We start from the raw sequence: 18,188 nt of genomic DNA, 5'->3' as shown, positions 1-18,188 counted from the left end.
TTGCGCCGATGTCCACGTGGATGCGGTAGTGTTGTAACACGTGTCATCATCATCATTCAAGCAGAGCAAGAACGAGTTGGCACAGTTTAAACGCAACCAAGCACTCACATTTGACAACGATCAGCTCATTGAACATCAGCGGTGGGCCAGGCAAGCCTCAACATGAGCATCATCGTCCATTACACAAAGTCCTCGTTGAAATCAAGTTTACTATATCGCTTAACTGAGGCTGCTGCGTCCCGCTTCTGCCGCCAGCCGCTGACAAGAACAAACAAGCAGATGCCAGGTACCGACAATGTGGCACCCAAAGCAGCAAGGACAATGCCTATACTGTACTCATCCTCGTTGATCTGTCCTATCTTCATGGAGCCCTGCGTCATATTTTGCATCTGGAGGATGGGATCCCGTGCGTGCCGGACGATGATAGATGACACCAGTTCCTGCAGAAGCATGGCATATTCAAAGAACCTAACTACATAACTGCATTCATAGTCTCGACACACAATCAGCACTCTATTGCCGACCGAAGAGCCCCTTAAGCAAGGGCAAACCCGGTCACGGTTGCCTGGTGTGACGACACCTTTTCCCAACCTGTTACAAAGCAATTTGCTTGAATACATAGATTCGGTCGGGACCTCAAGTCCAAGAGAATGCAACCGTGTGCACTGCGAGCCTCTCAATGGCAACAAATCAGAGGGTCAAGCCTGTGGCAAGGACAACAACGCACTCACATCCGAAAGCATATGCGATAAAGTGGAATGCGCTCAAAGCAGTACTTGGAGTTGCCAATGTCCAGGATGCGGCAATGCGGTAAACTATTGCACCTTCATCATGGCCGCTATGCGAACGCATCAATGGCCAGCTGGGAAGTATTCGCGCGTTGCCAGACTGTGTCCTTTGCGGTGCCAGATGCCTGAAAACGCATGTACAGGGGTGTGGAGTAGGTGCGAGTGACACCAGGCTACCGTGACCCAATTGAGCGATATTTCTCACTTGCCTAAGGGTTCGTCGGACATGATTTTTGGGAACAACAATGTGGGTTGGGACCCCTCTGGTCTAGCGGAGCACTGAGAGGCACGTGCCTGTGTTAAGGGCAGGAACGGGAGCTCAACGCTTTTATAGTTAGCAACAGTGACCCGCCGAGTGGAGAGAGGCTTCCAGCTGGTGGTACTCGAGCAGCCAACATCCCCGTACGTGTGATCAAGCGCCCAAGCTTGCTTGTGGCCGTTGAAGGCCACCTTGTAGCACAGCTTGTGCAAGGCGTCAAAGACAGTGCACCTGTGATTGCTGCCCGCCCACTGCCCCTGTTCTCGGAAATGGCAAGTCTTCCACGATGCTGAGAGCTCCGAGTGCTTTTGCACGGCTGACACATCCCCGAGTGGGATCCGCTGCGATGTGCCGTTGGCGTACGTCACCTGCAGAGTGTTGCATGCGGATTCGGACGCCTACGTCTGATGATGATGATGTGTCTCACTTCGAATGTGCTGTCTTGGTTGCTTGTTGACTATTTCCTGCCATTGTTTATGTGATGTAAATGATGTGTCTCTCTACATGTGTCTCATTACAACACTACCGTGTTGGACATGTCTGATGGCAACAATGCTGATTTTACGTATCTCTGTTATGGATCGTGACGGTAACAATGCTGTTGTTGTTGGTACTCTTTTACGAGTTGTAATGGTATGCAGTGCTGAGCTTTTAGTATCTCTTTTGTGTGTTGTGTAGGTTCTGAGGAACTTCCCCATTCATGTCAAGCGTTTCCGGAACGCTGGGCAACAGCGCTGTACAGTGGACCTCTTCTTCAGGCCCAAGCTGTTTGTGACTTGAAAGGTCCTCCTGGATCAGACACCCGGCTTCTCAGCGCCCTTGGCTCAGGTTATTTCTCAGTGCATGGGTGCTCAGCACAATACAGTCACAACATGATCTGATGGCACAACCTGATGTTCCCAAGTTGGAGTTGCCGATTTTTCTATGGATGCGAGAGTGCTGTAAAACAACACGTTACCACCAGAAGCTGGCAGTGTCTGTGGTTAAAAGCATCCAGTTGGCCCGTAAAGTGGAACGCTCGTGTATGGTGCAAGTTGTGGGAGCAAACCTGTAGATCTAATACCCTGGGTTGAGTCATTCGCTCGCTGACTTGCCTGCTGACGATTCCGGAAGAGCTGTTCTGAGTTACGTCGTCTGGCAATCGAGGAGCCACTGCACCTAGGACATCCTCCGCCACAAAGTATGTTGTCTCCAACGGCACTGCGGAGTTGCCCCCTGTTGAAGCTGTTTCGCTGATTGTCTGCAACCGTGCTGCCTCAACCCCGTCCACCAGCAGCGACCACTGCACACAAAACAGGCGTGGATGGTACATGCAAAATGCCGGTGGACACTGTTGACAACACAAACTGTTCAGCGAGTTCGTACAAAACCATTTGGTGCTATCATCACAACACTACAGTATGAGCTTAACAGTCTCAGAGACCCAAGATATGCGAGATGTGGAAGGATCTAGACTAGATGTCTCCAGACATCTCAACAGATGCAACCAGACAGGATAGTCCGCACATTCCATAGTTGCATATGGTTGTTGCATGTACGGCGTAGTTGATGCATGATGAGAGCGTGTTGCGGCATGCTACCAAAAAAACATCTGAAATTCTGTGGTGCAAGTTGGCTGACACAGATCGGGCAGCCGGTCAATTCGCCTCATTAGTGCACGAATGTCAACAACATGGCGGGGTCGCCATGATGATGATTCCGGTGGTAGGAGCTGGTGCTTGTCTACCATGATACCGGGGCGAATCGCGTTTCACTCACACTCAGGGCGGGAAGGCGCGTGCCGGAATCATCTGCCACGAAACTCGATTTGGCTAGTCGCTAAGCTTCTAGACGTTGCGGGCTCCTTGCTGGAGCTAGGCTGGAGCCCGTCACCGACATCACGTGCACGTCACATCTGCGACACGGAACTCACGCACGCATCGCTTACACGCGTATCAGCATCAGGACTAGGCCCTCAAGCGTGACAACAAGCTTCACGCTCAGATGGTAGCTTCAAAGACTTTGGCCGAAAGAGATCAACGATGATGACCAGTGTATCGCTTAACAACACTGCCGCATCCGCATGGACATTGGCAACCCCAATTGCAACTTGGATAGCGGAGAACAGCGTTACGGGCCAGCAGGTTGAACGCGTACGTTGGTCGACTTGAGCATAATGCTGTCAACCTCGAGCCACTCTCTGTTCATGGCGCTGAGGGTTAGGTCGGCTTCAAGACGGGTGCGCGTGTAGTCGGCACGGTAGATGAGCGACGTGCCGATCAACATGAAGAAACATGCGGAGAGACATGCGAGCCATGCGCAGCGCTCGGCCTCCAGCTGTTCAGCTACGACATGTGCTGAGGTTTGCGGCGTCTGGGATACAGCGCCGTTGGCTATCAACCTGCACGACACTCAGGATGTGACAGTTCAGGAGTATCGTGAGCGATGCGGTGCCTTCGGCACTCTGGTGTATTTACCGGACTAGAAGTTAACTTTACCTGTGTAATGCCAACTGTGTTGCTCTTTGCGGCTCCTCCGTCCTCGAGATTTGCGAGACTACCTGGTCCCTATAGACTTAGGGTTGTGAACCGTGAGAACGCAGCACTGCATGAGAGCGCTTTTGGAAATGATTCAATTTGTGCATATATTGACGTCATGTATGAGTATGGCTGGTTTTGAATTATTCGGCATCATTGAGCCCCCGACGCCAATTCAGGAGTGACCCCGAAGGCTAATGCTCTTGACTGTACCCGTGTGTGTTCCGTAATGCTGTCGATTAGTATTATAATCATAGACTGTGCTTTTCGTGCTCTCAAGATGAACGAAACAGGACTTGCGACAGAAGCGCAGGCAATGGAATGATGTCACAGTTGAACACGCCATCTCATAGGGCAAATCCATGGGACGTGCTGAACAGGGAGCCGTACGATTGAGACCGCCTTCTCGTCATGGAATCCGTTAACAAAGTGTTCTGCTCGGTGGCATCAGAACTACAGCTCCGGCTTCGAATGGCTCGTTGCATGTTCTGCGCTATCTACATGTCCGGCAGTGACACTGCCGAATGACCATGCTAGAAGATTATGAGAGCGGCACGAGATGATATATGGCGAGTAATCATCTATTATGGATGCCAATGCATCAGATTTATTGTGCTTTGCACCCGCAGCGATCAACGTTGCCCAGCAAATCAGCTGTGCGAGACCGAACATCCACAAACAACGGATGCAGGTCTTACAAACACAATGCCAAAGATGGCAATATTGTCCTAAGTCTGGACGATACACGTTTTCGGCATTGTGGTTGAATTACGCTGCGGGGACTCGGCAGGGCATTCGAGACGCTATTTCCCGCTAAACTGCTTGCCTTCATAGAAATGTGGCGGGACCCGCTGACGTAAGGCGGCCAAACCATGGTCCAGCACGCATGGAACGAATGCATTGCACGCAAACACCCAAACGATAAGAACGTTGGCAACACCTGACTTCTCTCCCTCTCGGTGTTGCTTGGAGTGTCTGTAGCACGCGCAAGCATGCCTTTCACGCGAAATGTTGAGATTGGCCGTGTGGCCATGGTGAACTATGGCCCTGAATTCGGCAAGCTTGTCGTCATTGTTGATGTCCTTGACATGAACAGGGTATGTTGTCGTTGCATTTCCTGTGCGTGATGGAAGTCGCAGGGCTCGGCGGAACCTGACACAGCTTTTGTTTGCTCACGTCGGCAGCAGCTAGCAAAGGGTGCATGGATTGTTGCATAACAATCAGGGATACGCATGTTATCATCATAAGGATGCCACTCCTTGGCTAAAGCTCGGTCCAGTAGCAACTTGTTATCAGAAACCTGGTCCGAGTACTTTCGAACTCTATTGCAAGAGTCCTGCTCCTACCAGTCCTGTCGTGACGTTGTCCAAGCCACATGTCAAGGTTAAAATCAGCAACATACTGCTGGTGGCTGCAGCAGGCATGATGTCAAGCATTCACCGTCTTGCAGGTTATTGTGGACCACCCTAGCATCACCCGATGCATTGGCAGCCTCAAGCGCCTTACAATCACAGACATGAAGTTGGAAGTCAGCCGGCTTGCAAAGCGGGCTGAGCTCGCAAAGGCATGCGAAGGTACGAGTGTGTTATCGGCAGATTATCTGCACGTCTGCATCCAATAGGCAAGCAACGCCTTGCAAGTCGGATGCACCTCACTTTTGCTTGGCACATGCTTGCATATCTTGCAACGCACATGCTTGTTGCAACCTGGACGTCTCATCAGACTGGGTCCTCGCTGACAACCAGCAACTGTTTGCCAAAGAAAGTGTTGCAAAGCCCAAGTCTTCGGCTTGCTTGTGGGGGAATAACGATTCCAATATTTTATTAGTGGTTAAATGACACTTCGCATTTGGTTCTGGTTCTTCTGCGAGCCTGTGGGCTGAGCAGTGGTGTCCATCCTGTGGGCATTTCCTGTGCAAGTCCAGGACCGGTTGAAAACCAGCGCGCAACTTCGACATTACATTGCCAGCCACCCGATCATGGAAGTGGGGAACACAGGGCAATTTTTTCGCATGGGTCATGCACTCTGCTTCACATCGGATGGTCAAAACGGCCTCCAGTTTTTGAAACGAGGGAACAGGCGGTGCATGAGTGTGCATGGCCAGCATGGGGGTGGCAGGAGCTACATTTCTCGGATGGACACCGTAAGCTGTATAGTTGGTGCCTGTTTGCGCAAAGAACGTGCATCGACAGGCCAGTCCTTGTGTGTGGGGTTGTCTGTTTGGTCACGGCTGACGTACCTTAGGTTGGGCAAGGTCCACACGGTACTGTACATGCTTGATTGCTGTGCCTCCACAAAAGCGTTTGTCTAGAACCAGAGATGCCGCTTTCCATTATACAATCGTGTAGGTGCTGATTTAACAAGTGGGCGGCCAAGTACGCTCTTGCACAGCCCGGTTGATTACATGGTCCTTCGAAGGATGATGCAATAGCACTTCACATGTTCAGTGATGCCATTGCGGATCTGTAGTTCACATAGTGCAAAGTATCGGGATCCGACTTGTCACAGTATATGCCCATGCCAGTACCTAAAATTTTGTTCCGACAAGTATGCGCGTGATTTGTGCGATAGTTCTACGTCAACAATCTGCAGCAGAGCTGCTTTTTGCGTGGCATTTCAGCTGCATTACTTCATGGGGCATGTAGGGATCAAAGTCATCTAGGCTTCTTCTTAATAAATGGATTGCCAGCGGGTTTCAGCCGCCTCAGGGGTTTGGGCACATGGAAAGACAAAGTGTCACGCAGTTCACCTGCGCGGTCCCTATATAGGGATGCGAGAAGGGACCTCTGGAGGTCGAGCTGGTGCAGAAGACGATTTGTATATGGCTCACTGCGGTAGGCAGTTCGCATCACAATACCCTACCCTAGCATAAAGCTATTTGCAAAGCCTTGGGGAAGTGCCCCTGTACCCATTGCCAGTCTTAGAAGCAGCGGACCTGGGTTCATTTGAAAAGTAAGCTGACATCCGCTAAATGCAATAGCACAGCAACATTCCTGTTGGTAGAGAGCGAGATTGTGAAGAGATATTGCCCGGACGGCATGAGGGTGAGCACACAACTTGAGCAATGAGCATGTCAGCAGGGTCATGGATACTCGGCGAATCCTGTTGGCATTGGGGGACAGTCTGACCGAGAGTGCAGGTGAAAGTGAATGTTGCATTGCACGGAAATGCGCACTCGGCAGACAACCGCTTGTGCTCTTTCGCAGCATTTTGAAAGTGGCCCCATCTGGTGGTGCAGGTTTGGAAGCCACCTTTGGGGCGACTGCTTGGGGCAAGAAGCACGCTCGCATGAACAGCAAAGCCAACATGACAGACTTCGACCGGTACAAGGCTATGGTTGTCAAGGCCAAGCGCTCCCGGTTGGTCCGCAAGGCTTTCAACCAGCTTAAGAAAACCGCGTAATTGCTGTGCCCTTGCATGCGATGTAACTGTAACGATTGCAGCTGGACGTCATACCCTGTCTTTGAGGCCTGCACGATCACTCACTGTGGTAGAAATTGTCATGGGCGATGGCAGGCCCGCGGCCACCTGCTAGGCTCTTTCCTGTCAACTCGTTGGCAGTGTTGCTTTTGTTGCAGGCAGCAAGCGCTGAGAACACGGAGACATCGATGAAAATAAGATTGTCACAATGCATGATTGGCGCCAGCTGCTGCTTGCGTGGTATCTGCCCGGGCTTCAATTTCAGTGCCTCAACCCTTTGTCGTCGACTGAGCCGTTGCTATCGGGGCTAAAATTTGAATTCCAGCCTGGAGTCACTTAAGGCAACATGGCATGCACAAAGCCTTTGCAAAGACACTTGAAGAGAACTATTCGAACATCGTCACATCTTTCAATCGTAACATCAGTTCAAGAATTCGGCGGGTGATGACAAATTGCCGGAAACGTCGGTTGCATTCGGCACGGAGCCTATTGTCACATCAAGATTGTCGAATTGAAAGTCGGTTGAATTATAGTCGTATGTCATACCGTGCCCGTCATCATAAGTGCTCATATGTAGCTCCACTATGTTTGTCGTTGGATGGTATTTCTTTACGGCAGGCTGGGGCGGTCTAAAGAAAATGGCGTCAGGTGCGAACATGTTCTTCCGCACTGCAACTCGTGGCTGACATCCGGAGATTGACTGAAAACTTTGTGACTGATGCAATCTTGTAGGCCATCATACATTCTTGCAACTGTCCATCACAAAACCTGGCGCCGTAAGCAAGGCCCGTCAGCTGTCGTAAACAGTTGCCCGCCATCAGAATCGCAAGCGTCGTCGCCTAACCAAGCCCAGTTTAGCGCCAGCTTCGCAGGACGCCGTCGAAACGTGAGCACGTCGTCAAGAAATATGTGAAATGGAATGCATAGGTCTGTTGATTTCATCCCTGGGTGCAGTGTGTGGCTCATTTGGGTCTACCGTCCGCGGAATACCGTTGCAGTTAGGTGATGACCAACCAACGTTTAACAAGCAATATCGTTCTTTGGCTGCGTGAAACGTGCTGATGCCATAGCGAAAATATTATTTGGGTTTCATTCACACGGGTTCCCGCCCATCTAGTTCCGGTCTTTCTCCGTTAGCGGTAAGGAAAGCACTCGCTGCCCTTTCGCAGCCACAATGTTCATCTGAAATCCAGGTTCGTGTTCAAGAATGTGTCGGCAAAAGGTTGCACGTTTGAGAAAATGTTAAGTTTTTGAATATGGTGTGCGTTCTTTCGTTTCCCAAGGTGTTTGTGCTCCCACCCAAGATGCCTGAGGCCTCGACCGACATTTTATTATATGATGCAATATCCCCTAAGCTAAATTGACTATCCTGGCAGGAAGTAAGCTTGAATGCAATATGTCCAAATTCGTTATTTATGGTGAAAGACACTTAGCGGACTGCTCGCATTCCATGTCCACGCGATGCCATCACGACAATGCCACGAAAGATGCATGCACATCGCCTCCAGGCACATGAAATTCAACAACCACCCTTGTTGTGTGCAATTCTACCTCACAGTAATGCTCACTGGACTTCCAAACCCCCAGATACCTCGAGATACATCCTAACCCGCCACCTCCATTGCATGGAGCCTGTCTATGCCCCCCATCATGAAACTGGCTTGCTCAACCGTTCCATCTGATTTGCAGCTCCACGGATTCAGCACGCTCTGCTGTTGGCAGCATTGATGGCAGTCGCGGTTGCAACAGATGTACTGACCTCATCAACAATTCTAAATTCCCCTCAAAGGAAGCACACGCCCTTCTCCCGCTCGCAACTCAGGTCCATGATAAGTCAGCCGGTCCAACAAAGGCAATTCAAGATCCATTTCGAGTACACGTTTGATGCCAGCACGGACGATGCCTTAAAAGCTTACATACAGCAGATGCTGATGCCTGCTTTGGAAGCCAACATACGAAGGTTTATCCAGGTAGGCTCCAGTTGCTTCCCCTTTTCGGCTGCCCCCTTTCAATACCGGCCTGGTTGGCAGACGTGACATTTAAGTTGTGTTTCGTTCTGTCTTGTTTTGCAGCCTGCACTCATGAACGGCGACGTCACCACAGGGGTGACATGCAAAGTTCAAGCGCTGTGTTTGGCATACCTGAGCAAATTTGCCACCTTCCGTTGGCGCATGCGACGGCACCGATGTCTCAGAGTGTGTACGCGTTCAATGCTCGGATGACGTGGTGTAGTAGATTTAGCAATAGTTTGGCCAGAACGAGGGCGCCAAAAGCCCTTCAGACCCAGTTGATTGATGAGCGTTCAGCGCTCTTGGAATGAAGAGCTCTGCCTCAATTATCAGCCCTAATTGCCTGCACATCCAGACAGGTAAAGTGCATATTTGTAGGTCAAGACTCCGCTAGCAGGAAACCTAACAATTGAGCCAACCTGCAACCTGAAATACTCGCTAAACGGCGCTGACGCCTGCGCAAGCTATGACATTGCCAAGTGCTACGACGCCGTCATCCCTCCTGCCCACCTTGCCAAGCATTCCACGTGCCCGCTGGATGGTTCGCCGTGCACAACCGAAGAGGGCTCAGGTGTGTGTTGACATCACAAGTCGCCACCACAACTCATCACTGAGTCATGAGAGCTCGAAACCACCTGACACACAAAACTCAAAGCATGACAGCGTGTATCAACAGCCTTGCGTCGTTTGCACAGAGCTGCGTCAGGAAGCTTGCTTCTACCTGAAGCATCCAGGACTCTTCTGAAGAAAGAAAAGAATAGGAAACGAGATACGCCAGCCCAAAGAAGGCGGCGTTGACGATGGCGTAGACAGCCAGGACTCTTCTGGATTCATTCGATTGATTGCTGCCTACACCTAGAAGGAAAACAATTGTGGGAAGCTATTCATGCTTGCGTGTGTGACCAGCACACATGCCCAGGCATCAAGAGTGAAGCTGTTGGGACCCAGCCCGGTTTGAGCTCGGCAAACGAAAAGAGAAAAGAGATACGCCAGCCCAAAGAAGGCGGCGTTGACAATTTACCGGCAGCCAGAGCTGATCTCGTGCCTAAATGGAGGGATGCAGCATCCCCCACAAGAGGACGCAACTACGGAGGCTTATTGAGCGCCAGTTTGAGCTCGACAACATCTGCTTTGTATGTGGGCTGCACCACACAACTCATCATGTGGGTACCCACCCTGTTCAGAAGCATCTGCCACCATGCAAAGGGATAGGATGTAAACCAGTGCTTTGCCAGATTGGCTTTAAACCCCATCCCCCTTCAAAAATCATGCACGTTTGGCATCTAATGATGTATCTTTTTACAACACTACCGCATCCACATGGACATTGGCATCTAGAGCCACAAACTGTATGGTTTGGCGAAACGCTGGTGTAGGTGTGGTTAAAATTGGGCTACCTGGCTTTGTCTTTGCCTGGTGCGGGCTTCATACGGCACGTATACGACCACAAACTTCATGTTGAAAGCATCTGCTACCATAATCCCACAAAATAATTGATCTGAACATGTAGTGAATTCCCCCACGGAAGGGTGGCATCTCATGATACCAACAGTCCTTGGCTGTTTTTCAGGGGTCGATGCGGATATGATCCTGTACGTTGTGGTTCCAGACTCCTCTACAGGGTGCTGGTTCGAGGCACGGTCAGGGTTTTGTGCGCTTGACGAGGCGACAAACGGCCGATCGCGGGTATGCTTGAACTGTGCAATGTATACCATACGACGTTCTTGCACGACTCGATCACAGTCCTACACGAAGCCATGCACATCCTGGTGCGCCGACTACTTCTAGATGCCTCCTGCTGGTGTGTTGTTGTAAACCCTGAGGATGTCATGGCTTGCCTGCATGGTAGCTGTCAACAGTACTGTGCTGCGACATTATTAGGATTAAGTACCAAATAGGGCAGGGAAGATTATCGCTGCACAAGAGAAACGTGCTTGTCCCAATGGAAATGCAAAGCACATATGCAGGCATTCAACACGCAGTTTTGGGAGCGAGGATACTTTGTGGGGCTCGAGGCGGTGGAGATTGTTCGGACCTTTTACGAAGGCGGCCAGGACGGCGAACCTGAGCGGACGGTGACGAGGATCGTCACGCCCACTGTACGCCAGGTGGTGCAGGAGCACTTCAATTGCTCAGCGCTCGAGGGCGCCGACTTAGAGGACGATGGAGGTCTAGGAACAGCTGGTTCACACTGGGAACAGCGGCTCTTTCAAGGCGAGCTAATGGATGGCATTGCAGCATCTGAGTCATTCTCCGACCGCCAGCAGCTCACCAATCTCACTCTCGCTCTCCTGCACGACTCGGGCTGGTGCGTCTCACTCGAAGGGGACAAATGAATTGAATAAAATTAATCAATCGGGGATCAAGCCATGCCCCTGGCGCCGCAGAACACGACAACAGAAACGTATCCATGGCATGCTGCGAATGTGTGAGAGCAGACATGTGTGTCTGTCAGGCTGGGCATGAGCGAGAATAAACAGGAGCATGTGTCGGGCTTGACAATCTAGTCAGGTGCAGTGCTTCCACCAGAATAAGGTTCGTCCTCCATTTCTGCCCCAGGGAACAGACCCACAAAGCAAAATGCCTGTCAGAGCACTAGTCAGGTGTGGCATCACTTGCCCGTCGACGTTGCGGCTTTCCATGGGGCATGTCTCGTGAAGATGTGCGGACCTCTCGTTCAGCCATCCGTGCAAATGCGGGAGAGCTTGGAGGACAATCTGAGCAGCAAGCTGCACTCTTCAACGGCGACGTGTTCCTCTCAAAGTGCATGCCCTCCATTTCTGCTACTAAGGCAAACATGATCTTTTGGTCCAATGGGTCTTGCTCATTGCATCTTCAAGTGGAGCTTCGATAGACCGAGCGCTTTGCGGACCCAGGTCCAGATGCCAACATATGCATATATGCTCGTGACACAAATGATGATGTCCATGTGGATGTGGCAATGTTGTAAAACGATACTGTGCATGGACATTCGCAACTCCAAGAAGGACTTAGGAATCAGTGCTACCGTCACCTGAGGCAAGCGTACCTGGACCAGCCTGACTTACCATAGCCTGTAAATTGGGGTCGAAATGAGCTCTGTCTCCAAGCGCATGCTTTGCACCGATCGTCCTGCAAGTCCACCATGCCGGGGCGTGGCTGGTGTGCTCTTTGTCTCGCTTTCTTTCAAACAATACTTTTTCCTGCAGGTACACCGTTGACTTCAGCGGAGCGGGCTACAACTACTGGGGCCACAACGGTGGCTGCCTGCTTGCTCGAGGGACATGTAGAGAAATCATGAAGAGCAACGATACGAGCCGTTTCTGGTGCAATGCTGAGGAGCCCACTGTCCCTTCGAATCTGTGCACCCCAGATCATACAGCTATCGGTAATTGTGGATACGACCTGGAGAATACTTGGGATGGATGCGCGCGTGTCCAGGTGCTGCTGCTGCATGTGTCGTCTGATGAACTGTGTAGCTGCTGTGGCAGCGTCGGCAATCATTTGGCTGAATCATTGCCACGTGCACCATTGTTGGTCGGGGTGTTGGCATGCAAGATGCAGACGGGGTCTGCTGCCGATTGCTAAGTGTGATGAAGCAAAAGCTCTGGCTTTTTATCATTATTTTATGTGAGCGCAGATCCAACAAATGTGCAGCCGACGTGCGCTTTGATACAGCCATACCAATTGCTCAACCATGAGCCACTGTTCAGGTTGCACCCAGCAGCATTTCAGTTACGTGACACAGTCAACGTGAGACGCAACGCCAGGGCATGTTGTCGCACTGGCCACCACCTTACTCATCTCGTCACGACACCAGCCAATAATAGGTATTGTTTACTGGGGTTGATACTCAACCAAACACACGCGTATGGCATGAATACACGATAATTGCAGCAAAAGAGCATTTTCCTGCCATTCTCTTCAAGTACATGTTTCACCTTCGCATCTCTGAATATTTGGCAGCACCGTCCCCAATCAACACCTTCTTGATTTCCCTGCTGATCAGTGCAGGAAATATCTCAATGGATGTGTTGAAGGTGCCGATGTCCATGCAGCAGTGTTGTAAAAAGATACAATATCATGCTAGCAAATAAAGGCCGTGCACACTGGCACTGACGTTGAATGTTTTGCAGGCGATTGCGAGCGAGGACTGTCTTCTGGCAGATCCGAGAGTGGCTCCAAGCCAACCGAGGCAGGAGCTTGCAGAGTACAAGGGGTTGGGGGCGCGATGCGTCCTACAAACTCTCCACCCAGCTCAAGGCGCTAAGCAGCCACCAGTTGTTGAGGGCGTGTGCCATAAAATGGAGTGCAAGCCGAACGACAACGGCGTCTTGAAGCTCTATGCGGTCATCGATGGCGTCAGCCTTCGGTGCCACACCGGGAAATCAATCTCGCTCTCCCAGTTCAAGTTTCCAAGTGTGTTGCCTCTCGTCCAACAAGATGACAAATATGTGGACCTTTTCACTAACAGAGTGCTTGGGTTATTGAGAGTCCGCCAGAGAGGCTTGAAGGCTCTCTTCGCATCTATCTGTCTCTGTGTCGCTTGGGGGGTTTGTTTTGCAGTGTTTCGCCTGACCCTGTCATTTTGCGGGTCCAGATGCCCTAAATTGCATGAATTTTGGGAACGGAAATGGGGTTCATAACCCATTCTGGCCAAGCACTGCCGCCTCGATTCCCAACTTACATATGGCATTGCCATGTCCATGTGGAAGCTGTAGTGTTGTATCAGACATTCCATCCACCAACCTTGAGCTTCAGCCAGCGCTTCAGCCAGTGCCAGATTGGGTTCCGGACCCCCATATGTGTACCCACAATTCATGTAATTTTGCGTATCTGGCCCCTGCAAATCACACATTCTGACAAAACGCTGGCTTCACCCCTCGAAAATCTTCTCCTTTTCAATCAGCGGGGGACATTGAAATGTTGCTGACGTGCTGACCGGTGGGCTGGTGTGCTTTGCAATTTGGCCAATTTCCGATAACTCAGAGATGGTTTGGCCTGCTAGCCAGTGGGCTGGTGCGCTTTGTTATTTGGTCAGTCTCTGACAACTCAGAGATGGTTTGGCCTGCTGCAGATGTTGTCTTTGAGGAGGGAAGCATTCTGGGGCCCTGCCCTGACAATTGGGAGATGTGTGGCGGGGCTGGTGCCGGGGCAGTGGACTGCGTCAATGATTGCCACGCTAACGGCTACTGCGTTCAAGGCAGATGCGCTTGCCACATCGGGTTCGTAGGCTCTGAGTGCTCGCAGCCTATCTGTTGGCAGGATTCCATGTGCCCTCCACACACGGTACGTTGGCAGCTACCTCCACTGTTGTCAGCAAATAGTTGAGCATTGGGAGCAGATGGTGCTTGGAGTTGGGGATGGATACATGGGAAATGGACTTGTTTTTCTCAGTTCTCCTTTTCGCTCGTTCTGGCTAAAATCAGACAGTGCTGTTGTCTGCTCTTATATGACACAAGTGCGCCTCTACATGGTTGGCACCATTACTATGGAACTAAGGAAGGTAGCGTATATATTGACACCACTTCTCCTGCTTCTATCGTATGCTGCTCCGCATCTGCAGTCGCATATTGTGTTGCAAAGACATCGTGCCCCTGTCAACAAAGAGAAATGCAAATGTGCTCTTATTCAAGACATGCCGAGCTCACTCTTGAAAGATTCATGTAAATATGCAGAAGTGCGGTGCAAAGGGCGAATGTGTGTTGGCCAACACACGACACTGAACGTGACGAGGCAGCCTACCGCTCTGTAGCCGTGGACGGTGCATCACGAACCGTTATGACGAGGAGCCCAACAGCTCTTTGAGCGGAGAGAGCCAGGTCCTGACTGCGGCTACCGCAATTTGAATTAAATATACAAACAAATACATCCATCCATCGGGAATCACGCCATTATCTCTTGGACACGTATGTCTTGGAGCTTCTACGTTGCAACGGGTGCGTGGGTTGCAAGCAACCGGCTCCTTTAAGTTGCGACTCGCCGCATTGCTCGGCCTGGGAGTTCGGTTGCGAGGGGGTGTGAGCCTGGAATGTGACGGTCGTTGCGGTTGCGCCGCTCCTGCTGAGATCATCTCTGCCTTTGCTCCAACCTGTGAGAAAGCAACCCAGCAAGCAGCAAACGGCTGCAACAAGGGCTGCGAGACGTGCAAGACGTGCGGAGCGAGACGTGAGAGATGTGGCTCGCCACTCGCAGCGTGCTCAGTTCGGCATCTCTGCGCTCATCACATCTCCGCCCCTTGGACAGTGGCATCTCGCAACCATGCACTCAGGCATGCTGTCTGTCAACGTGAAGTAGATAAACAGAAAACCTGGTACGCCTGCCTTGAAAGGCTGGCATGTTCATCGGAGACGATACAAAGGTGCATATGATGATGTATCTTTTTACAAAATTTTGCATATTCTCGCGCCAATTGGAGACATGAAATTGGCGCGAGAATATGCAAAATTTTGAGACATGAAATAGTTAATAGATGATAGATAAACAGATACATGAGATAGATGATAGTAGATGATAGATATGAATACCACAGAGATGACTTGCAGATGATATCGCGGGATGCGGTTCAAAACCCGAGTTGTTCCTGCCTTAAATGGAAAAATAGCGCTCTCCTGTGCTGATATGGGAAGAGAAGTGATGGTGGGGACCTCACAAAACTTCTGGGGTCCTCATGAGCACTCTTCGATGATGTCGCATGCTTATCAAACCATACGTGAACTGGCTGAATCAGTCGCATGCGAACCATCGTCGCATGCTACTGGTAGCGCCGCTCCAACGTTGACAAGGTGGCATGTAAAAGCATGCAGTTGAGTGGCAATTGTTTATCATAGCCACATACATACACAGACACGGGCATATGTATGCAGGTTGCTCGGGCAGGAGCATGCGTACAGCCATGTCTCGGGCTGAAGACAGACTGTGGGTGCGAGCTTCAGAACATGAAACTCTTTGTGACACGCGGTAAGTCAGGAGGTGCTATGAAGGTGCCTCATAGAGGTACTTTACCCATAACCCTCGAGTCGCTCGGATGGGAGGGTGCTCGGGTCGGACACCCTCAACAGGGACCCTCAACCCCCTACCCCCTCCAAAAGAAAAAAATTGGACACCGCCGAATGTTGGCAGGCGTAATCTACGGCGGAATTTGCTTCGAGAGCAATATCTCTAACCATCAGTGTCCAGGGCACACCGGAAAACAGCTTGCGCCGAACCAAGGTTCGAGCGCATGACCCCTCGAATCGAAGGTGGCAGTTTCACATGTCCATAGGTGACTTGTGACTACCCCCTCCAAGTGGACAAAAAGTAGACATGAACTTGAGCTCCCGACATGCCTACCTCAGCTGAATGGCCCCACAATAACCAAAGAGTGAAGTAGACCACGAAACACGTGCAAGTTCAAAGCATTTGCTGCAATAGTGACTGTATGCGGGCTTTGATGACTTTCCCAATCTCGAGATGCGTCATTCTAGGTCAGGGGGGTCCCAAGGGGAGGATGGGTCGACCCCACACCCCCCCTGAAAACATGGACCCGTGGTCGACCTTCCGGCCACGGGTAGAGGGTCATCTTACCCCCTGACCTACCACGTGTCACGAAGTGTTTCACATGGAAAAGCTAATGGCTTGTGATAACACATGTTGCTCATGCTGGGGCGCTGCCAATCTTGTTGGGGCAGAATGCATCCACTGCGTAAACTTCTCATGTGGTTCTTGGATGGCAAGGATGTCAATGTTGAGATCGGTCACGGTCTTTGCCTGTTACAGCTAGCATGTGTCAGTAAGCATCAAGGGTGCCATTATCAATGGTGGCTGTCTTGCGCTGTGGGCGCTGCAGCTTGACACATTCACGCTGAGCGACGCGGAAAGGTTCAGGAGGCATCTCAGCGAGAATCGCCACTAAGTATGATGAACGTTCATCATTATGATGTTGTGATATCAAAGCTCATGAACGACTAAACATTATGTGTGGGTCTGTTGATGTGTTCTGCAATCTTGCGTCGATAGTATCGGACCTCGTAGAGTCCTCTACTAGTCAACTAGTGGACATACGTTTATGGCTGTTCTCATGGTTCCCATTCTGATACCCCTTTTAGTGCATACACCGTGTAAGAAGCAAGAAAGAAAATGACCCGGAGGAGGACCCTGACATGCAGGAGCCGCCCCACACGCTCTGTCCCGACTGCTGGCGACTGGTTCAGTAACCACGAGCACGCTTATAGGGATGTCAGCCCTCATTTTCATTGCACCGTTTTGTACCGTATCGTTATACTTGCCCTACTATGCGAAGTGCCTAAAATGATATGACGATGTTTTCGCTCCCCTGCTCAGTGTCGTCCCACATACGGCTCTGTTTCACTCCTGCTTACCTGTGATGGACGCGCATGCATGGTAAACGACGATACATTACGAGATGGCTACTTCCAACACATTTGAAGTGCGTTCGCCGTACGCCGCACCGGAAAACGAGAGAATGAGTACAATTCCGCACGGTACGTAATTCTTCTGACTTTCTTGTGTCCAGACTGTGACACATCCTGTGCGTGTCAGGGTTGGTCTGATGCGTCCTTGCCTGTTTCAGACTATCTGATCTGACAGCGTGCCACTCGAGTCAGTTTGAAGACATAACTTACAGGTTCGGCAACCGCCGTCAGTCCTTCTGCACACCTCCTAAGGCTGACTGCTTTGTGGTCGGCCTGTCGATTCGCTTCATTACTTGGTCGTGTGTACTCAGCGCTATAAAGGTCACACACTCGCTACTACGGACACCCCGGTGCACGGGAAAGCCGACCGTAATACGATATCGGACGAAGTTCCGGACGTGACGGGACATCGGTGGGCGCCGATATCCTTTACGCAATACAAGCGTCGCAAAGCAATACAGAACGCAAACAATGCATACACATGATGTTTGCTTGATGCTTTCAGTCCGTTTGACTGTACATCAGTTTCGGAGCATGTACTCAGTCACAACGCCCCCTCGCGACGCTGGAGGAAAGTTTCGATGCAAGCCTGTGTCCTCTTCTCGCAAGCCAGCTTTCAGAATATGTAAACAGAAGTAGTCAAGCTGACAAATCCTAAATCCACCACTTCATCATAAACGTGCGCTGCTTTCCTGGCCTTTGGCTCCTCCCCAATAGCGAAAGAAGCCGACACCTGGCCAGTCATTTCGAGAGACGTAGAAGTTTTTATATGATTTGCTGCGCTTTATGCATATGCCGCTGCG

The 18,188-nt window shown here is 50.9% G+C and overlaps 1 protein-coding gene across 1 annotated transcript; it reads left to right on the top strand.

Annotated features, from left to right (window-relative positions):
* Window positions 1–4,533: 4,533 nt before the first annotated feature.
* Window positions 4,534–6,965, top strand: LOC149810614 (large ribosomal subunit protein eL14-like). Its single transcript, XM_089994163.1, has 3 exons — window positions 4,534–4,660; window positions 5,014–5,137; window positions 6,802–6,965. Exons 1-3 carry the CDS (start codon window positions 4,556–4,558, stop codon window positions 6,963–6,965), a joined length of 393 nt encoding a protein of 130 aa, XP_089850289.1. The 5' UTR covers window positions 4,534–4,555.
* The last annotated feature ends 11,223 nt before the right edge of the window (window positions 6,966–18,188 follow it).

Source organism: Nuphar pumila, unplaced genomic scaffold (genome assembly GCF_984573655.1).
Source record: "Nuphar pumila unplaced genomic scaffold, dmNupPumi1.hap1.1 HAP1_SCAFFOLD_245, whole genome shotgun sequence".
Taxonomy (NCBI): domain Eukaryota; kingdom Viridiplantae; phylum Streptophyta; class Magnoliopsida; order Nymphaeales; family Nymphaeaceae; genus Nuphar; species Nuphar pumila.
The sequence above is the reverse complement of the archived record's forward strand: the minus strand, read 5'-3'. Positions and strand labels throughout refer to the sequence as shown.